The sequence below is a fragment of the Epinephelus lanceolatus genome, chromosome 9 (genome assembly GCF_041903045.1).
Source record: "Epinephelus lanceolatus isolate andai-2023 chromosome 9, ASM4190304v1, whole genome shotgun sequence".
Classification (NCBI taxonomy): domain Eukaryota; kingdom Metazoa; phylum Chordata; class Actinopteri; order Perciformes; family Serranidae; genus Epinephelus; species Epinephelus lanceolatus.
In genome coordinates this window covers 13,655,573-13,678,249 of record NC_135742.1, presented here as the reverse complement: position 1 = coordinate 13,678,249, position 22,677 = coordinate 13,655,573, and the positions used below count along the sequence as shown (strand labels likewise).

General features: G+C 41.2%; 1 protein-coding gene across 1 annotated transcript in view; it reads right to left on the bottom strand.

Annotated features, from left to right (window-relative positions):
• Positions 1-20,195, bottom strand: part of gak (cyclin G associated kinase) — a 35,932-nt gene extending 15,737 nt beyond the window's left edge. Inside the window, exons 1-10 of the mRNA XM_033619593.2 lie at positions 19,843-20,195; positions 15,204-15,265; positions 13,086-13,145; positions 9,627-9,741; positions 9,053-9,195; positions 8,756-8,881; positions 6,206-6,295; positions 5,809-5,944; positions 5,176-5,288; positions 1,823-1,901 (exon numbers count right to left, since the gene is read on the bottom strand). Coding sequence (XP_033475484.2) covers positions 1,823-1,901; positions 5,176-5,288; positions 5,809-5,944; positions 6,206-6,295; positions 8,756-8,881; positions 9,053-9,195; positions 9,627-9,741; positions 13,086-13,145; positions 15,204-15,265; positions 19,843-19,984 — 1,066 coding nt within the window. The 5' untranslated portion in view covers positions 19,985-20,195. The remainder of the gene's footprint in view (positions 1-1,822; positions 1,902-5,175; positions 5,289-5,808; positions 5,945-6,205; positions 6,296-8,755; positions 8,882-9,052; positions 9,196-9,626; positions 9,742-13,085; positions 13,146-15,203; positions 15,266-19,842) is intronic.
• Positions 20,196-22,677: the final 2,482 nt, after the last annotated feature.

Sequence of the window (22,677 nt, the reverse complement as noted above, 5' to 3'; positions counted from 1 at the left end):
CTGTCATAGCACTGGGTCGCAGTTTTACCTTCCCACCCATCATCTAATCAGGGTTCCCACACATTTCAGAACTATTCCATGACTTTTCAAGTACCCATAATAAAATATTCACGAGCATTCACAACATATAACAGAAACACTGCTTCATGTAAAGAAAAGGCTTTACAAAGGTAGTAGTGGGGCATAGAGTAGGTGTGGAAACCCTCATGACCCTACATGTTAACTCACACTGTCACAACATTATTTTTCCTCTTTCTTCTCTTATTCAAACATATCAGATTAAAACTGTATTCAAATATAATTCTAGCTAGCATGCATATATTGAGGGAGAAGCTCACTCACGATAAATGCTTTTACACACGCACACACTTCACGACAATAAAAAGTGGTAAATACATTGGATAGAATCAGCTGCTTTCAGCTGTGGTGGAGCTGCCAGATGTTGAGATACAACAACAGGCAGAGGACTCAGGCTGACCCAACATCATCGGGTCAAATAGTGTGAATGGACAGAAGGACTGCAGCCGCTCCTCAACAGAGAGAGAGAGCAAACATCTTCTGCCTTTCGACAGATGGTTGGCTGTGCATAAATCCTCTTAATGAACGGTACACAACCTGCACGTGTGCGTGTGTATGCGTATGGTTGTTTGTGTGAAGAGAAAAGCCTATTATGCTTATTTGGAAAAAAAGGTACAGACAAACGACAGAAATATAATTTTGTCACAAAGTTCTTCCTCTTAATCTTAATTCAAATATCCTAAAACAGAAGAATGAGCCATTTTTCGAGCTTGTGTACTTTGCCTCAGCCTCTTCAGACATACTGAAGGGTACATATGAAAACACTCACAGTCATAGTGCCAAATGCAAATATGTGGTCTGTGGCTGTAAAGTTTGTTTCTCTAACACCTATTTTGGCAGGTAATCAATCCTGTGAGTGCTCTTTTCTATTCTGCTACAGATTAATACTAGAAAACCATATAAACTGAGCAAGCCGGCTGTACCTCACTGAACATATTGCACAAGCTACACGAGAGCCTTTTGGCCTCGGGTTTACACTCAAGATCAAACAAGGTTAGTGGGTTACAGAGTAACTAGAATACGGTGCTTACACATGGAAGCAGTGACTGGAACCAAACTATACTGCTCTGTTACTGCTTCGTAATGACTGAGAAATGCGAGATGGGAAATTTATGATGATTCTATAAATCATCATCAAGGCTTATATGATAATTTCTCAAACATTTGAGGATCTGGGACTGATCTACTGACTGTTGGTCATGACCCCACTTACTCCTTAGGAGGCGGAGACTTTTTTTTTGTTAATGTGGTCACAGTAAATTAACCAGATTACTTATTACCATGTGTGACTCTCAGTGATATGGGTGGGGTCTTGGGAGTGTGGATATGTGAGGACAAGTGTCCCTGGCTGATTAGAGATGAGGGATGGCTTAATCACACTGAAAAGGCATAATTTAGCCAAAAAATTTTAATCTATGCCTTTTTTTTTAGTAAAAGTAAGCAATTATTTTTCAAGCTTGTTAAAGTGCAGCATAGCAAATCTATAGCTCTGCTAAAGGTCCCTTATCGGGTTATAAGATGTTCTTCAGCAAGTCAATGAGCTGCTAAAATTTCACTTTTGGAAGCAAAACACTGACATGACGCTACTGCTCTGTTTTAAGAGAGGTTTCAACTTCACACCTCCCCTACCTTTATGTGTAAACACTTCACGAAAGGGACAACAAACACAAACCTGCAATCTCTCTAACAAACACTGTCCCAAACCCACATTGAGCGTAATATTGTCATGCACACAAACCTTTACCTGCATTGTTGTGGACGTTGTGGATCTGCATGGGCGGCTGGGCTCCGTTGTTGCCAAAACCTCCGTTCTGCTCCAGCAGCTGCAGACATTCATAGCCGTCAAACACTGGACGCCAACAGTAGTACGCACTCAACATTGTTACAGGTAAGTCAACAAAATACGGACTAAGTTGACAGTAGCCGGGAGCTATGCTTTTGCCTACGATGATCAAAGCAGATTGTCCTTCAAAATGCAAAAAATGGTCATTTAAATTTTTTTAAATAATGCCAAAAATTGCAAAAATTCCCAGATTCGTCCCAGAAAAGAAACAAATTGGCCACGACCACAAATACAGGAACAGAAAAACAGCACCAATCAAATCCTGATTGTTAAGCAACAGGTCTCCTTTCTGTCCCTTATGTGCAATCCCCAGTGCAAAGGAATCCCAAAAAGTAGCACAATCGTAACACTTCAGCTGAAAAAATAGTTTGTGTCAGAAGCTCGATAAAACTATTTTCAGATGACTCCTGGAGTGTCTGTGTTAAAGGCAGCCAGACAGCCTCTGCGTTTCGCTTCCCCTCTGAGTTGTCTACCGCATTTCCCTCTCAGTATTTCACTTCCATCTCTGCTCCCTTTCCTTCACAAGTTTTCTGCTCTCCCTCCTCTCTGCTCCATCGCACAGTCTGCCTCTCCATATGTCTGTGCTGTGAAGCAGCAGAGAGAGGAGGAGGAGGGGGAGGAGAGGAAGAAGAAGAAGAAGGAGGATTATAATCTCCTTATGTCCAGCAGGGAAACCCCTTCTTAACCCTAATCAGATCAGCAATTGCTAAATCTGCCCTCACTCTGCACATATTTACCGGCCTTATCAAGATGCAGTTTGGTAAAAAAAATTGGTTGGGATACAGAAGAACCCAGTGCTTCAGTTTACTGATTTGTTCTGAGCAATGGAATTATCTGAGAATACGATGGCAGAAGTGAGTGTGTGCAGTACTAAAGCACAGGAAAACAGGTGGTAACCAGTGTACGATTTCCAACTACAGAGAAAATACTGAAATATTCTTACTTTAATTGTGACAGAAACATAATTCAGGATAAGTACACTGGCTCAGCTCTACGTATGTCAGTCAAGGGTTCATTGCACACCAGGACGTTGGTGGAAGAAATAAGAATGAGTGTAACTCTGGAGATTTCTGACACTGAAATCAGCTTTTCATACTCTTAAATCACAACTGCGGCTGTGGATTTGGTGATAAGTACCAGGATTTGTGTTAAGAATCATAAGAGGCTGTGGCTACTTAGTTGGTCATGGCCAGCCACCATGCAGGATAAAATGCTTATCTATCCAAAAACCTTGGCAAAAATCTCAAATCTGATTAGCTGCTGTGGGTGGTAGATACAAAGAAAAAAAACAAAAAAAAAAACAAAACAAAAAAATCCCTCTTCTGCCACCCCAAAATACTGCTTTATGACTGAAGTGTTGATATCACTTCAGGTCCCAGTTGCACCCATTTTCCACCTCTACATGTCTCTGTCTCTTTGGACCCACTAGGACCAAGCCAGCTGGGAGCAGAGGAGCCTGGGAAAGAGAATACAGACTCCTTTGAGCCTGCCTGTGTGTGTGTATGCGAGCGCGTGTTGGTTGCATTTGAGAGTGAGCGTGTGTAACCACACCAGCAATTTGAGAGAACGAGTGTGCGTGCATGTTTACACACACACAGTGGAAGAGGCCGTGTGGTCGGCCTGTCAATAGCCTCTCAGACACCGAGGATGTGCCCCTGTGTCTCCGCAAATCAACTTGTTTACGCCAAACTGCACTCGGGGAAAGTTGCCACTCTACCTAATACCTCACGCAGAAGCAACTAGACAGTCAGAGATAAGAGAACAATTTCAAATGCATTCTCATTTGTCTCTTGGCGAGGAGAACAGAATAATTTATCAGCCGCAGGCATAATTTGCCTCCATTTCCCTGGTGATACTCTCTGAAAATCTGCTATCTCTTTGTTTTAACCAAGACCCAGTGACTTTCACGTCAAGATAAGGGCTTGAAATATAGCACCAAAAACAGCAGCATAACAGCACAGCACAGTAAATATCTGTGTGCTAAGGATAACATAACTACTTGATGGTGAAAAGATTTGGAGGAGTTTTACTGCAGTGTCACTTCTAAAAGGGTAACTGGTATTTTTTTAACCTGGACTCTATTTTCCCAGTTTTGTTTGAAAGTGACAGATGCAAACAATTCTTGAAATTAGGCCAGTACTGAGCAAGATTGCTGCCGGCAGTGGCTTAATGGGCTGCAATGTTGTGCACCGTTAATTTACATCCACTAAAAGTGCTTGTTTTGCCAATGATAGGCTCAGATTGTTGGTCTTATTGTCTGACAACATTATGGAAAGGATCCCTACAGAGACAGACCTTTTTGTTACAGAGTAAGGTCATTTTTGTTTAACAAGAAACAGCCCCTAAATTGCTATTGTCAAAGCCACCAGACTCCATTCAAATAAACGCTAATTTTGGTGTGCAAACATCCAGCATATTTTCACATCTAACTGTGTGAATTTGGGGTTTATTTCAACCAAACCAGTTGGTAATTGTTAGAACAATGGAATGACAACCTGAGATAGTTTTTTGAGTTGACCTTTATTTCCAACAGCTCTGAATGAAGTGTGTTTTATGATGCTAAAAATACTGTTTGTTTGAATGGAGTCTGGTGGTGAAAGGGTCTTTCCCATAATGCTGTCAGACATAAAATATAGAATAATAATCTATAGCTACCTCTGATGACCCCAATTAGCGTTTACCCTCGCAATGGTGCCAACTTTCACTCACAATCTCAAGTATATGCAACAACAACTGACCACTTAAACTACACCTCGATTAAGGTTAGGTTAAGTTTTTTCCCCGTTAGTTTCTCCTCTCCTCTCCCATCAAAATGAGGGAGTAGGGGGAGGTAGATTGTATGGCCCGGTCTGGCGGGGGGGAGTTCAGTCCGCACAGACATCTCTCCTTGGCTCTCTCCTATGCTCTTTCTATCTACCTATGCTCTTTTCTACCTTTCTATCCATCTAACCCTTTGGCTCCCACTCAGAAACCCCAAGACGGCACTATCACTCCCACTGACAGTCTCAAGTATGTGCATCCAGGGACTGTAACATCTAGTCCTAAACTGAACTGAACAGTGGACGTAAATTGCGCAAAGTGCACACATATCACTGCTGTTTACCTTGCTGGACCAATTCCCAATCACATAAGTAATTTAAACACAAAAAAACATGAAAAAATAGGGTCTGGGTTGAAAATACACCAAAGTTACTCTTTGAATCTGGAGACAGTATTTTCTTTACAGCACTGAACACAATCATGCACACACTGACCTCTGTAATGGGAGACTTGGGGTTGACGTTGCGTGCTGCTGCTATCTCCTGGAGCTGGTTGACCAACTCTGTAATGGACAGACGCTCCTCTGGGTTTACCTTCAGCATGGAACCTGGACACCAGGAGGAGGAGGAGGAGGGAGAGACAAAAATATAGAGATGTATCAAGGAAGGAATTCTTGAACTAGACAACAGTAATATCATTTACCAAATTATGTAAATCAAGGATATATATAGTAATTAGTTACCTAAGGTGAATAATCCAAATAATAAAAATGCACTACATTATTTATTCTGTTGAAGTTTATCATTACTTATATTTTTGTGGCACTGTTAGCAGGAAATAGACAGATTTACATGATCCACCAGGTGGAGCTGTTTAGTCTAATGAGATCAGCCATAACAAGGTACATTCTGTACCGCCAGCATTCCACGAGTCATGGCATTTCTCTGTACCATGTCTATATGAACACTATGTTTAGGGGTGCAATCTTCAACATACTTCTGTCTCACAAATACAGTAAATTTGAACTGTGGTGACAAATGAGACTTGTGGGCAGAAGCAGAGGAAAACAGAGTGCTGGATGAATAAAAGATCAGACAGGCAGAAAGACACAAAGCGAAGGTACATACGTATGAGGTTGTGATACACAGTATATTTGACGTCGTTCTGAGGAATGGAGTATTTCCCATTGACGATTTGCAGCTTGGCCCCCTCCTCGAATGGGTGCTGCTTAAAACACAGCAGGTAGAGGATGCACCCTAGGGCCTGTGTGAGAGAGTGGAAATAATAAAGACAACAATAAACTCTCAGGCCACTGAGGAAACGAAAGATGTTGACACAAAACACTATCAGGAGGCAACCTGCTGTGTCCAAACAACTAAGACAAAGGAATATCTACAGTTTGTTAATGATCCTACAAAATAAGTTAGCTTTTAGATTATTTTTTATTACACTCAGGATTCTTTAATTATCTTGGATTAGCTGTGATATTGGGGGACAGAAAATAAAAAAGGAAAAAGCTCCGACCCAGATGTCCTGTTTCTCATTGATGGGGAAGTTGGAGTAGAGATCGATCATCTCTGGTGTTCGGTATGCTGGAGTGGTGTTCCTTGTGATCTACACACAAACAGAGAAAGAACAAAGAAAGTTAATGCACACACACACACAGCTGTCGGAGCACTGTGGGGTGCTGCGGTCGATAAAACCAGAGCATCTATCCAGCAATAGTCACATGTTGTAAATCTTGGTGAATCTAACTTCATCTGCATCATTGTTGTTTCTCTGAGAAAGAAGGAAAATGCTTTGACAACCTTGGATTTTTGAGAGCTAAGCGTGAATCAAAAAACAAATTATTTCAATCTAAACTAAACACCTGCCCACCTCAGATTTTCCATCATAAAAATCCTTCCCTGAAGCATCTTCTTTTGTGCTACGAGCGTGAGGACAGGTGCCAGATACACGGCAGATTATTTCATTTAGAAACCAGGGTCTCTGGGGTCCTGCATGCTGAGGTCATCTGTGGCAAAGCTCCTGTGTGCGGGTGTGAGTGTGTGTCCCTGTGGTTATTATGGCAGAAATATAATTAACCTGATTGATCAGCGCTTCCTGACCCTCAGCTGTTAATCCAATCATAGGTTTCTGGTTTCCGTCCAACACTGTGACGTCAGAATTGTCACAGATCCCCTTTTTTCCTCTTTTAATTGAAATATTAACTTTCATAGACGGATTAGAGACTATAATGTGCATTGCAAGAAAACTAGCTGTGTCTTTTGTTATTTTATTCAACAAATAAAAACCATTAGTTACAGAAAAAAAGGGTTTGTGTAGTGTGAAGTGTTAATTCAACCACTCAGCTTATTGTCTGTGAAGCAGCAGAACTTAAAGCATGCATTAAAGACATTTGGTATAACAATCTTGTCAAAATCACGCACATAAAAGAGAAAATGGATTCAGTTATAAATGCAGACATTTTCTGGAACACACTATTTCTAAACCAGTCGTTCCTAACTGGTGGGTCGTGGTCTAAAAGTGGGTCGTGGGTCCATTTTGAATGGACTGCAAAAGACAAAACACAGTTTACTTTGGAGTGCAGTGAATTTTTGGCAGACAGCTTTCATTTTGGAGTGCAGTTTCCTGCTGTAGAGTGAGTGTTTAACAGACAGTTACTTAACAGAGACAGCAAACTAGCTGGACGACATGGTCGAATTCAAGTATGATGCTGAACTCATTAAACTGTGTGGACCTTGAACTAACGACTAAGACGAAATCTGGACCCTGTGGTGTGACCAGTTGGGAACCACTGTTCTCAACACTTCATATTTTTAAGTCTCTGCATGTAAAAACTGTATTATATAGATTATATCAATATTATTAGGAAGAAGAAAAGGGATTTTGTGTATGATACAGAGGAAACATCTTCAATTCAATAGTTTTCAATCAATTAGTCCTTTTGTGTTCATTTTTGAGTGTGTTCATACATGATAACGTAACTATGGTAATTCTATTTTCTCTTCTTGTTTTTAACTTTACTTAAGTGATTCTTCACGTCATGCTGACCTGCCTGCTTCCAGCTGGCTACCTGAGGCTGGTGCTATGTGAATAGTGAAATCGTGATGAGAAAAATAAAGTCGTTTTCCCCTCAAAGCTTTTGACAAACTGCCAAAAGTTAAACGTGTTCCTCAGGCTACCTTGTGTACCACAAACAATCACAGCTGCTCGTGATGGAGACAGAAAATTCATGCCAACGTGGAAGCCGATCGTCGAGTGGATTTATAATGCCCGGTCACGTGATAAGCACTGAGTGCTTCACTTGAAAATATACATAATGGACATAAAACAGATCTGATTCAGTTGTAAAACTTTAAATCATATAATCAAGTAAGATTTTAAGAGTTGCAGCAGAGTGAAGCGTAAATAGAAAGTTTCAGACCTGTATCAGGAGGTCAGAGTTAGTTAAAGGCTACAGTGAGCAGATACGTTTTTAGCTTTCTTTAAAAATATCTCGAGAGCTAGCTTCCCTGATATCTATAGGTAGTGTGTTCCATAGCTTTGGGGCGTAATTGACAAAGGCTGCAGATGATCACAGTGTTCTTGGAGGCAAATAGTTAACATGGGAGTTGGCAATGTAGCGTGGTCCCAGCCCATTTAGGGCTTTGTATACAAGGAAGAGGACCTTAAAATCAATTTTAAATGCAACAGGAAGCCAATGCAGAGCAGTTCAGACTGACCTGACGTGATCTCTCCTCTTGGTTCTGGTAAACAGCCAAGCTACAGAGTTTCAAATGAGCTGAAGTCTCCCAGTTTGGTAAATAGTGAAGCTCTCACTTTTATTACTTAATATCCATGGCATAAATGTATGCCTACACAGGTCAATTAGACATGAAAAATAATGTAAAATCGATTATAACAATCATCCGCTCAGAGTGATCAATTTGACCCGGACAGCTGTGATCCCTATAATGGTTTCCACTGTATAAGAAAGGCCCTGTTGAGATTAACCTTAACTGATGTTTGAGTGTGTGTGTGTGTGTGTGTGTGTGTGTGTGTGTGTGTGTATGTGTGTGTGTGTGTGTGTACCTCATCCTCCACCATGGACCTCTTCTGTGCCGACCAGCTGTAGTCGGGGTAATGTGACACTGTGGTGGCGCTGCCAAAGTCACACAGCTTGATGGTGCCCTGGTTACTAATCAAGAGGTTCTCAATCTGCAATGTATCAAGTAGGCAGTGAATTAGCTTGTCAATCAACACACATTTAATCATCAATTAGCAATCATAACAGTCCCTAACTTGTGCTTTAAATGTATTATTCATATGGTACATATGTAGTAAACTTCATACAAAATTCACTCTTCCAACTTCTTAAGAACAACAAACCTTGAGGTCTCTGTGTATGATTGGAGGCTTCTGTTTGTGCATGTGCTGCACGGCGCGGCACGACTGGTAGAAGATTTTCAGCACAGTGTCACATGACAGGAGGGCCCTCTGCTCCACCCGCTTTATAAAGTCCACCAGCTGACCTGAGGCACAAGAGATACGAAAACAGATGAATCAATGAAAAGCCACCAGTCAAAGTGAAAGTAGCACCTGACAGATGCCTCTTTTGTCTGTTGATTGTAAGTTGTATGAATAATTCTGGAAAAGTACCAGATACTTTCAAGGGTAAGGTTGCTTACAAAGCTGAAAAAACTGCACAATGAAAACAAAGCTAGTTGTAAATGAAGAGTCTGACTGAACAGAAAGGAAGTAGAGCAGGAAGTAGAAAGACCGCAGACGGGAAACTGTTTCATCACAAGTGCCTTTCAGTTACGAGGGAATGGTCCTGACTACTCAGATTTACTGCAGTTTGGTTACATTATTCCATTTCCACAGAATCAGTAGTGACGAGGTACATGAAGATGAGAGCTAAAAGATAAAGAGTAAAAAAGTATATAAGTACGTGTGTAGTTACCTTTACACAACTCAGTGAGGATCAGGAACTCGGCCTGCCCGGTGTCGGACTCCTCCTTACTGATGGAAGCAGCAGAGCAGAACTGAACCATGTTGGGATGACCCGACAGCTTTTTCTACAGAGCAAACAGGTCAAGGAACATACAGTATAGACACTAATGTGGTGTCAAGCCTGGCCTCAGATCAGTCAGAACAGGAATCTTACACAGAAATCACTGAAGTCCTGTGATGACACAGCTCGTCGAATCTACCAACCACTTTGGAGGGCGTTCTGTATGATAACGATCAAAATGACTGATTAAACGATGAGTTCAATGACTCATTGTGGCTACTGATCTTCAACGATTTGACCTGACCTACTCTGCCATCTACTTTTGATGTACGGCCAAGCAAAGCCTCAAAGGAGCGATTGTATTCTGAAACTGTAGTTTAGCTTGGTGGTCAGACAGCGAGAGCAGGAGGAGATTGCGGTTGGGTGATCGCAAGAATTCACTGATGACTTTACACTTTATTTTTCTGACTCATCAGCATTCAGGGCGTTGCACATTATGTAAATTATCAAGCCCTAAAAACACAATGTTGCAATGGTACCGGGAACACAGGGCTTCGTTTACCAAAAGCCTGTGCTTCCACAATGTGCTACACAGCATGAAACAACTATTGCCAAACAGCACAGGAGATGTCCCAGCATTTTTAGCTGCTGGTCAAAAGGTTCGTTAGTTCCCCTCACTGACTCTGTCTCATTGATAAAAACTGTAGCTCAAAACAAAATGTCTCCAGACACATTGAAATGCAGTGGAGGCAGTGATTTGACATTTAGATGCACAGAGGTATCTTTAGATGATCTCATTCCTTCTGGCGACTACTGAATAACAAATCTGTGAGTGAAACCCCTCCAGAATTATTCATTTTCTACCCTGCTGATCACTTCTTCTCAAACAAGAAAGATATTTTAATGAAGAGTTAAAGAGGACAAGCTTTTAAAAGGAGACCTATTCTGCTCATTTTCAGGTCCACACATGTATCTTGGTTTTCTACTTAAACTATATGCAAGTGGCTTCTACTTAATCATCAAAAAACACTATTGTCCTCATACAATCTTTGCTGGAACTCCTGTATTCCCCCTCTGTCCAAGAAGACTTTGTTTTAAGCGCCTGTCTCTTGACCAAAAAAGCATAGTGTGCTCTGATTGGTTGGCGTTTCCAGGTCTTCTGTATTTTGGTGTCTCTTCACTGTCATTGCAACTGAAAATGACTGTAACTGACAACAGCTGCACTTTTTACCATGAAAAATCGGCAATTAAAACCTTTAAACACAACTGGACATGTTCCAGCAGAAAATCAGAGAGAACGTTAGCATGCTGCTACATGTAGCAGTGAACTTGCAATGACTGGGAACTTGCAATGACAGGGAATGACTGTGTGTGGTGGCACTTTTTCACATCAAGACTCACCAAAAAAAAAAAAAAAAAAAAGCATTTGAACACAACTGGACATGCTCCAGCAGGAATATGAGCTGAAATCAAGGAAAATATAGCCCTCCATGATTACAGTTTACCCCAAACGTTAGCGTGTTGCTACATGTAGTACTTTAGGCCAGTGATTCCCAACCTGTCCAGCCACTGGGTCCAAATTTCTTCTCAGTCATTAGTTCAAGGTCCACACAGTTTAAGATATTACTATTATATATACATATTATATTTATATACTTGCGTTCAGCCATGTTGTCAAGCTAATTTGCTGTCTCTGTCAAGTAGCTGCCAGTTAGTCACTCGCTCTACAGCAGGAAACGGCAATTCAAAATAAAAGCTCTGTGCTGGAAATGAGCTTTACTTCAAAATAAGTGTGTTTTTAACAAACTTCACACATTCGAGTCACTTCCGGTCCATTCAGAAGGGACTTGTAACCCACTTTTGGACCACGACCAACCAGCTGGGAAACACTGGTTTAGGCTACATAAGGTAAACACTGGTTGTTGCGTGCCTGGAGCAGGTGACCATATAAAGAAATCCATCATGACCTGATCTTTACTAAAAAGTACGACATCTATTGCACGTCTGTCCATCCTGGAAGAGGGATCCCTCCTCAATTGCTCTTCCTGAGGTTTCTGCCGTTCTTTTCCCCTGTTAAAGGTTTTTTTGGGGGGAGTTTTTCCCTTATCCGCTGCGAGGGTCCTAAGGACAGAGGGATGTCGTATGCTGTAAAGCCCTGTGAGGCAAATTGTGATTTGTGATATTGGGCTTTATAAATAAAATTGATTGATTGATTGATTGAAAAAAGCCCAACTTGCTCTGACTGGTCAGCGTTTCCATGTCTTCAATATTTTGGCGTCTCTTCACCGTCATTACAGCCAGGGAATGACGATGAAGAGAACTGAAGAAGAGCTGCACTTTCTAGCGTGAAAAATCACCACATAAAGCTTCTTAACACCACCACACATGTTCCAGTTGGACTATGATTGAAATCGAAGAGAAATTAACGACATCAGCATCCAAGATTACAAATGTCCCTGACGTGAGCATGTTGCTACATATAGCAGTGTGCTTGCAGTCAGCAAGGGACTGTGTGTGGCAGCAGTCTTTGCGTTAAAAATGACCCAAAAAAAAAAAGCATCTAAACACAACTAGACATGTTCCAGCATGAGCTGAGATTGAGGAAAAATTAAAAACACAGACAACCACAATTACAGGATTCCCTAATGTCAGCATGTAGCTACATGTAGCAGTATAGGCTACGTAATGCAAACACTGGTTGTAGTGTGCCTGGAGCAGTTGGCCATATAAAGAAATCCGTCACGATCTGAGTCATCTCGTAAATAAAAACTCGGAAACAGTATTCAGAACAGTAGGAAGCCTGAGGTGTTTGCTCACAGGGATTACTTTTACATACATTTACCTCATTTTTCTGGACTTTGGCTACATTAAATATGAACATCCAATATTGTAACATTATATATATATATATATATATATATGGAGGAAAATAAGTAAAAGCATAATAGGTCCCATTTGAAAGATCTTATTCATCCTGGCAACCCCAGAATAACAAATCTGGGAATGAAACCCCTTTACACTCATTAGTTTTCTGTCCCGTTCGTCACTTCTTCTCAAACAAGAAACACACTGGAGTGCTTCAAGAAAAATTCCCAAATGACAATGACATAACAGTGTGTGCTTGTGAAACTACAACATTATTATAAAGTTAAAACACTGTAAATATATATTAGTTCCTGTAGTGCGCATTCTGGCGTGATGTGGTGTTGCCTGTAAACTAAAAGTGATCTAGTAATGACAGCACTCTATGCGGGAGATGCATTCCACAATCTTGTGAAGTCATGGGTTGGACATTAACTTGCCTTTGTCACATGTTACCCTCTGCTGTGTGCTAAAACAGAAACGCTCTGTACTGATCATGAAAAAAAGAGTGTCTTTTCATCATGGTCTGGAAATGATAAAGGATACCATGAAGCAGACTTCCTGTATGATTTCCTTGTTCTTCTCTTCCTCATTGGAAAGCAGCCTCTGAAACAAAAGCAAACAGAGACCATTGATTTGCTGTTGTTCTGTGATCCAATGAGACATCATCTTTTTACAAGAAATACCTAAGAGCACAGAACGAACATATTCCATCAATAAAAAGTCTGTACAGTATTTACTTTGAAGGTGAGGAAAAACTGATTGTGCCAAGTCAAACAAGATAAGAGATTATCACATTAACTGCTCCTGCTGATTATAGTGACTGGCGAAGTGAAGTTCAATGGCCACTTTTACAAGTGGTGTCTCATTTCACAATTCAGTCCAGACAGAACCCTACAGGGGATGTATGCAAGCAAGCACAATCCAAACATGACCAGTATTTAGCACATTCATGTTTTTTTCCTCAACCATTCCCATTCAATCGATGCAGCTGTTGTAGGGCAGCATGCTTCACCTTGTTCTCTCATGTGCATTTATCATTTATTTCTCCTGCATTATTAATGCTGATAGTTAAAATTGCCAAACCTTTAAACAAAAAAGCAGCTTCTCTGCAGTGTTACGAAAATGACACCACTGAATCTATTAGCTCAAAGTCTTCTGAAGAAATTCCAGTATCTTCAGTGTTTAATTTAGTTGAGAAATGCATGAGTACACATACAACATGGACAGAATTCTAAAGCATGGAGCAGATGGTCGCCACATAATGAAAACTGTGCCATAAATCTTTGAGCTATGTCGTTCTCCACTAAACAACTTGCACAAGGAATGTTTCCTGGGCAGTACGATTGATAACATAGCAGAAGAAGTAGCTTCAGTAGAAGTATAAAGTACAAACAATTTTATAATATGTGCATCGTGTCTAAATGTATGTGTAGTGTTTTACTGTGCAGGGCCACATCCACTTGAATGTTCCGGTCCAGTCTTATGTAGTAATGCAGTGCTGCATTCAAGGCACTGACTGGTATTTTCTAATAATATGTAGTATTTACTGCATATTACAGGACAGAGCTAATAGTCCTGACTCAGTTTATCATTTATAGACAATGCCATTCCTACTAACAAATGACTGACTGAAGACATGATGTTTTTCAGTTCAAACTACAAACTTCACTTGTCAAGGAACAGATTTGCCAAGCTGTTTCCTGAATTTGATCCAACCTGTGAACAGTGTAACCAGGACCCAGCAACTCTTTTACACTCATTTTTGGTATGCCCAAGGATGGGACAATTTTGGCACAAGATTATGTTTTTAAAGATTACTTTTTGGGGCTTTTTTGGCCTTTAATCGATAGGATAGTATCAAGTGTGAAAGGGGGAGAAAGACAGAGGGGACGACATGCAGCAATGGGCCGCAGGCCGGAACCAAATCCACGGCCGCTGCAGCAAGGACACAGCCTTTTGTACATGGGGCGCCTGCTCTACCCACTGAGTCACCGGGCGCCCCGAGACAAGATTTTTGAGACATGTTTTTACATGTGTAATAAAACCATAGACCCCAAGCCGCAGTTGGCAATATTTGGTGATGGCCCGAAGAGATCTGCGTCTCTCCTGAGCCCAGACCCGTGCTTTGGCCTTTTCATCATTGCTAGCCAGATGTTTCATTCTGTACAACTGGAAGTCTAACCTGCCTACCTCTGTTTGGTAGCTGGGTCAATGAGGTCATGGCTCACTTGAAGTTGGAAAAGCTCAGATATACCACTCAAGGACCAGTCAATGAATTCCATACAGTATGGCAACCATTCCTGGACTATTATGATAATGTCCATACTTGTCTTACTTACTATACTTGTCTTTTCTATAGCTGTTAATTCACTTGCAATACCCAAATATTATCATCAGTCTATCTTGACTCTGTATATTTTGCATATCCATGTGTCTGAAGTGTATTTAGCAGTGTTCATTTGCCTGTGCAGGCCAGCCTTGGGGAGGGGTGGCGTGGGTTTGGATGTTGTGGGTTCAGAGTGTACATTCTCCATGTTTCTTGTTTTTTTGGTTGTTCTAATAAACCAATACAAATAACTGAATAATAATAAATGAGTGGGTGTGTAATATTGAGTGGTACAGCCAAAATGTTAAGAGTGGCTCAGCGTGTTACAGTCTTACCTTGAGGGCATAGTCTTTACCAGTACTCATATCCTGAGCTTCATACACAAAGGCAAATCCACCTGAGGACAAAACAGAGAGCAACCAGCATGTTATTTACACTGTTTACTAGTAATTACATCTACATAATTATAATTATTACATGGACTCTTTAGCTCTTAAAATAACACATAATCATCAATCTCTGATGTGCACTGTATTGCGGAAATTGTGCAACACAAAGCAGGATGTGTTGTAATTTGTTCTACTGTCTTGAATTAATGTTGAATTTTCTATGGCGGATTTGTTCTGGTACGATTAGTGTACTTAAATGTGTTAAAGTGGTGTACACTTCTGCAGAGGGTCACAGAGGCAGCTCAATCATCAGCTGCCCTCTGCTGTCATGGAAGACATCTCCAGCTCACGGTGCCTCTGTAGAGCCAGGAACAACATCAGAGACCATTCTCACCCTGGACACCACCTGTTCAACCTGCTGCCCTCTGGGAGGCGCTTCAGGTGAATAAAAAGGCGGACAAACAGGCTAAGGACCAGTTTCCTGGGCCATTGGAAATCTTAACTCCCACACACATCATAGAGAATAACCATCTGCTGACCACTTTACCCTTTAACTCCTAACACTGAAATCCAATGTACTATATTGTCTGTCCTTAATTAGACTTATTACTTGCATTAATTGCACTGACCAGGAGTAGCACTCCTTATTTTTAACTGTACTCAAATATTTCAGGGAGAGTCTTCCATTTGAAGGTGGATATAGGCCTACCACCAGCGCATCACACATCCAACTCCACTCCACAGCATATTGAATTCATTAAGTTTCACTTTACGGCCACAGAGAGCACTAAAACCTCCAGCAACGCCCTGCCTCACACACATACCTAAAAATTAACCTGGAAGCTGCCAAGTATAACCACAGTCTTATCTGTTGGCCACTGGGCAGCCACATTGGAAATGTAGGAGCTTAATTGCCTTGCTCAAGAACAACACAAGCAATGTTTCTGTCACAAGCTCACTTCTCTAACCTTTGGGCCGCTGCTAAGCCCCTGCTGAATACACACCTTTCCACCAAAGGAGTGGCTGAAACCTCAACTGGTGGTGACAATGTGTGTAATGCTGCAGTGATAATCAGGTATTAGGATGGTAAGGAAATCAGTTTTTCCTGCTATGGCGTTGTCGGATCTTTCACGGAAAAATACAGCTGAACAGACTGTTCCCAGTTGGATGTTTTTATAGAGCAGCACCACGTTACTCTAATTACAATGTCATTGATGAAGCAGATCAGTGCTACTGGGAGCCCAGTTATTTAAAATGGGCTGCTGGTTGTAGTTTAGTTAAATGAGAGTCTGTAGCATTTTTATGCACCTGTATGCCACAAATTGTTTCTCTTGAGTGCTCTTTTCTTTATTTCCATATTTGGTTTCCTAACTTTTTCATCAAGCGTGTGTCTGTGTATGTCAATGTATGTAGGAAGCCACAGTCCAAACAAGGCCAAGGGGTGTAGGTTGCCATAGTGATGAGTAAATGAACTACAAGTCTTGCTTTGCTCTGTGAAAACTTGAATGAGCGCACTCAAGTTCCTAATCTTCAAAGCTTTATTTACACAAGAAAGGCGTGTACATTGACTTCTATTTTGCCAGTCCTGATTTTTTAAACCTCATCTGGGATTCAACCCAACAACCTGATGGTCACACACCCTAATGTCTTGAGCATGACAGGACAACACAGCAACATTTAAGTGTAATGCCACTGACTTTGCTGTGGGAACACGCAGCCGTCCCTGTGGGGAATCACATATCTTCCTCTGTCTTGTGCTGGCAAAGGTGGGGACTGAAAACTGAACGGCTCCATTTCCTTTGCTCCACTTACAAATCCATTCCAAGAAAAATACAGAAAATGGAGGTAAAAATCCAACTCCATCATACCTCAACTTATAAAATCTTGCTAGGGCACAATCTTTGTGGTTGTGTTAAATAATTACAGTAATATATCAAGAATGAAGCACCGTTTATAGACTCTCGCTCTGAATAAAAAGACCTCTCTTGTCTACAGTTTCACCTGCTAAGAGGAGGCCACAAACGCCAGAAGGAAGGCAAAGCCAGCCAGTTCGCGCTGCTCCAAAAAACCTGTTTGAAGATATTCATCTCTGCTTTGCTTGCCTGAAGAATACAGAGTATACGTTTGTGAAACTGGGCTCAATACTACCATGATGACAACCAGCACTTGAGCGATGACTTTTTTCATCAGCAACATAGCAAAGTGGTTTCCTAAATTTACCCAACAGCATTATGTGGCTTCCCAAATTCGTTCTCTGAAGTGGATTAAACCTTGAATGAGCGCTGCTGAAATGCCCAAGCGGCTGTTAAAACAGACAGACAAACCAGTCATTGCGCTAAGAAAATAGGACCATCTGGTTACAACCATCCATTGTATTCTCTCACCAAAGATCTCGGTGAGGAAACAAAACAAAGACACCTTTCAAAGGGCATGATGGGAGTTTGAAAAGGGCAAAGGTTTAGTGTAAAATGATCTGGCGTTTTACCATCTGCTTGGATTTTGAAAGTCTCGTGTGTCTCTCTTTAACAAACAATCATAGCTGCAGAGTGCGGATGTGCAATCACAACACCGTGATCATACTGCTGATCAGAGTGGAATTAATGCCAAAACAATAAGTTGTAATAATCAGTTTAGAAATCATTTATCAAGCAAAAATGAAAACAATTAGCTGGTGCTTCTCAGTTGTGAACATTTCTCTTTTTAATGTCCTTACAAGTTGTGCATTGTGATGTGCGTGATGGGCATTTAACACTATTTTCTGGCATTTTAAAGACTTAATGTTTAATAGCAATCAATTTCTGCAGCAATACTAGTGATCATTTTTCAATGTGCTGTTAATGGTTTTATGACAAATGCATAACTATATCTAAAGGAGGGGCATTGTATTCTACACGTAATCCAGAGTGCAGTTGGGACTGAATACATCAGCGTGAGTCAGAGAGTTGCGAAAGTGGACGTGGAAGTTGGTACGCTCGATTACAAAGGAAAGACTTTCTATCAAAAACGGTTCCCTTGCGCTTTAAGGCGATGATGAAGCAATCTGTCAGAATAAGTCAGCAAGTTCAACGTAAGGTGCACAGAGATGGCTCACACATACTCAACGACACAAAAGAGACTTAACAACTTCCTCAATGTCAGTCTGATTTTTGCCAGTTTTTTTCCAAGCTCAAAAGTCTCAAAAGGTAACTGAGAGGACTTATCTTATATGGGTGCATATGTTGTTGTTTTGCTTGTTGGTTTGTGTCATGGGAATTTCATGATAATAAATTCCACTAAAGGTGGAGCAAGTTTGCTGAACCACTGACGCCACCATGGATGAGTTCAACTCTGACCTACTGATCCGACCATGCTGAAAACTGTTGACACTGTGCAATGACTTAACCGGCCTCACTGATCTCACTGCTTATGTTACACAACAGACTCAACCACTGTTTGTTGTTAAATGTATTTGTGGTTGAATCGGTAAGAATCGGTGGTTAAAATTAATGTAAACAGCAAAATAAATAAAAATCTACATTGGGCATTTGTCTGCTCTACCAGCTGCTGCTGCAAAGACATGCATGATCGTATCGTAACATTCTCTTGCCACTTGGCTATGAGGACAAGAATCCCTGTCCCATGCCACAGAGAAGACACCTGATCTTTGGGTCTACATGTGTCCTGTAGAGAAATGGCATTCAAACAAATACAGGCTGCTATTTCAGAGTCAAACTCAGACACATTATTGTAAGCCAAACTATAATTTTGTCCTATAAGATGATATCTATCCAACTTGCTAAAGAAAACTAAATACCAGCAATATTTCCTTATAAGCGTATCTTATTTGAGATGACAATCAACTAACAACTGGTTAAACTGCAACACTGTCATGTAGACTGATGCTGACTTTCAAAGAACCAAATTAGAAATGTAAAACCAGGTCTAATCAGCACATTTCATCTTTTGTTGTACATCTTTCCTTTGCAGACCCAGCCAGAAACACATGAATAAAAGATTCAAAGGAGAGATCAGGGAAGAAGGAGTGCTGGCACTAAACCTAAATCACCCTTGATGTCACAAGAAGGCATCAGCAAGGCTCTGTAGATGCTTAGATTTGGCTGATTTGGGGATTAACATCTAAGAAAAGGGTCCAGTTAAACGAGAGGTTTGGTTACAGTATTGTCATCACTGATACTTTCACTCCACCGCAGCATACCTGCCCTGTTGCCAAGGAAGATGATAAGGTCTGAGGTATGTAGCAAACAATGGGTTGGGATTTGGTGGACAAGAAAATGCAGCTATTACCACGACTTACAGAGAGAGGAGATGGAAACACACACTACAAGCCGCAAGTTAAAGTTCACTCTGCATCACCTTCACACATCACAATCTGGAAATGGATTTACACCTTGTTAAACACACATGAAACCAGATGTTCAACTGGTGTTTGCTCGGTGACTCACAGCACTGCAGTTGCTATTGTCACTGACTAACGTTACCAGTTGAAGTATGTCACTCATGCTAGCCTGTTAGCTAAGTCAGTTAGCTAGCATGCTTAGCCGCGCAAGACGTTATCAGCATTTTTCGTGAAGGTAGATCATCTCACCTTCCGCGATCACCCTCTTGATCCTCAGTTTCATGTCACCGAGCTCCACGACTTGTCCGACGAAATCATTCTGGTCCCGGCTGGCCGCTCCGGACGAGCCGGGCCCGGCTAGGAAATCCAGTGCCGACTGGAACAGGGACATTTTTTACCCAGCGCCCGGCTTCAGACTCACAGAGGCCGGCTCCAGGTGAAGGAATGAGCGGTCTAATCCCGAGCAGAGAGAAAAATCCACGGTGGTTTACTTTCCTATAACGGCTTATAATCAGGTGATATTATTCTTTCACTGGAAGCAAACATCCTCTTCCTGCTAATAGGCTGACGAGGCCGCCACCATCGTCAGTGCTGACTTCCGTGAGGGGTGATGACGTCAGGACACGATTAAGTCATGTGACGCGGAGAAAAACTTATGAAACAAAAAAAGGATGCTCGTCTTTTTCTCATGAAGAAAAGCTGGCATGTCGCAACGTGTTCACATCCACGCTGTAACATCAGTACGTGGCTGAACTGAAGGAAAAGGTTGTAGTTTTTTATTCGCAGTGTAAGTACTTCAAAATACCCAACATGCACCTGGACGGCAATAAATGTTGACTGGTACATATTGTTCAATGGGCCTAGATGGTAGGTCCACTATGTAGGAAAACATATCATATGCAACTTGCTCTAAAATGCAAAAAGTCAAAAGTCCCGTGACAAGAAATAGGCCAACCTTAAAATCCATGTAGCCAACAAAATCCTAAACACAATTATTATAGGATATAATAAAAGTAATAATAAATAAATGTTCATAAATATATTTTATAGATAGGAATTTTTCAGATTTTTTTTCCTGTGTTGGGCATTACCGAGCACGTATGCAGATCTGCTTTGTTGTATATATATTTTTTAACAGTGAATGAATTTAAAAAAAAAAACCATATATTCATTTCGATTTCAACAAATACTATGGTGTCAAACATGTCTTCACATTACATGAAAGAGCTGTAATCTTAAAACCTATCTTCAGATTCAGACATGGAGGGATAATAGTCTTGTGGTACACAATATCGTGTATTAGTACGCCATCTACTGGACACATACAGTACGTGTCAAGTTTATGTATTTGGTTCAGGGTATCACATTGACTGAGTTAGGCTAATAACTGTGTTAGGATAATAGTCCTGTGAACTTTTAAGTACGTTTTTTTGCAAACCTGGTCAACATGTTTCATTTTATAAACAATAAAAAAAATCAATTTAATTTGCTTATTTAAAATAAGGTTATTAAGATATTCCTAGGTGAAAAAATCATTAAGCATTTTCTATACACTGACCCATTTTTGCCATTTACTTTCCTTTAAAATGCCATAAAGGCTAAACAAACACACACAGACAAAAAGAGTAAAGAAACAAAAAGAAGGTACCATATTTTACAGAGAATGAATTAAAGTGGAGTGTGCAAGCAATCCCATGAGTATTTAAACACACAAACGGTCAGTTTTTTAAAGATTATTTTTTGCATTTCTGCTTTATTAAATAGTGGAGAGAGAAACAGGACAGGCAGGGGAGAGAGAGGGGATATATTCACATAGAAAAACCACATGAAAATAACTAAATAGAATAAAGGAGGCAAGACTCAAGTAAGTAAACCATTCACAAAAAGGGAGGGGAACAGGAGATGCTAAGAGAGTAGTCATTGATTGCAGGCAACACAAGTTATTAATTAACTACTCACACCTGTGAGCCGTTACCCATCAGGCCCTGGGGCAGCATAAAAACCTTCTCAGAGAGGCAGATTTTCCCCTTTTTTGCAGTCTCCCGAGGCAGCCACTTGGTGAGCTGTGTGTGTGTGTGTGTGTGTGTGTGTGTGTGTGTGTGTGTGTGTGTGTGTGTGTGTGTGTGTGTGTGTGTGTGTGTGTGTGTGTGTGTGTGTGTGTGTGTGTGTGTGAGAGAGTGTGAGAGTGTGAGAGTGAGAGAGTGTGAGAGTGAGAGAGTGTGAGAGTGAGAGAGTGTGTGTGAGAGTGAGAGAGTGTGTGTGAGAGAGTGTGTGTGAGAGTGAGAGAGTGTGTGTGAGAGTGTGTGTGAGAGTGTGTGTGAGAGTGTGTGTGAGAGTGTGTGTGTGAGTGTGTGTGTGAGTGTGTGTGTGAGTGTGTGTGTGAGAGAGTGTGAGTGTGTGAGAGAGTGTGAGTGTGTGAGAGAGTGTGAGTGTGTGAGAGAGTGTGAGTGAGTGAGAGAGTGTGAGTGAGTGAGAGTGTGTGAGTGAGTGAGAGTGTGTGAGTGAGTGAGAGTGTGTGAGTGAGTGAGAGTGTGTGAGTGAGTGAGAGTGTGTGAGTGAGTGTGTGAGTGAGTGAGTGTGTGTGAGTGAGACCACTTATAGAGGCGGTTGTGTGCCGGTTGTCGGTAAGATTACTCTTTTGGTGAAGAGTGTGTTATTCAGCACTATTCTGTAGGTGGCTTGACTGTCTGGTAATATCCGTTGTGTTTTGTTGCCCTGTTTAGGCAGATCGGCCTCACCTTTTGGAGAGCTCGCTTTCAGTTGTTGTGGAGACCTCTCTTGTGTTTTTTTTTTTTTTTTTTTTTGTCCATTATAAATAAATCCCTAAGTTTGTACCATCCGTTTTCCTCATCCTTTTCATCCCGGTTCTATTCATTGTGTTACACCCTCCATCCCCTGGGCTCCATCAAGGGCTGTAACACAGGTAAAGGCAATTCAGTTTTATTTATAAAGCCCAATATCACAAATCACAATTTGCTTCGGAGGGCTTTACAGCATGCGACATCCATCCATCATCTGTCCTTGGACCCTCACAGCAGATGAGGAACACCCCCCCCCCCCCCCCCCAAAAAAAAAACAGGTGTC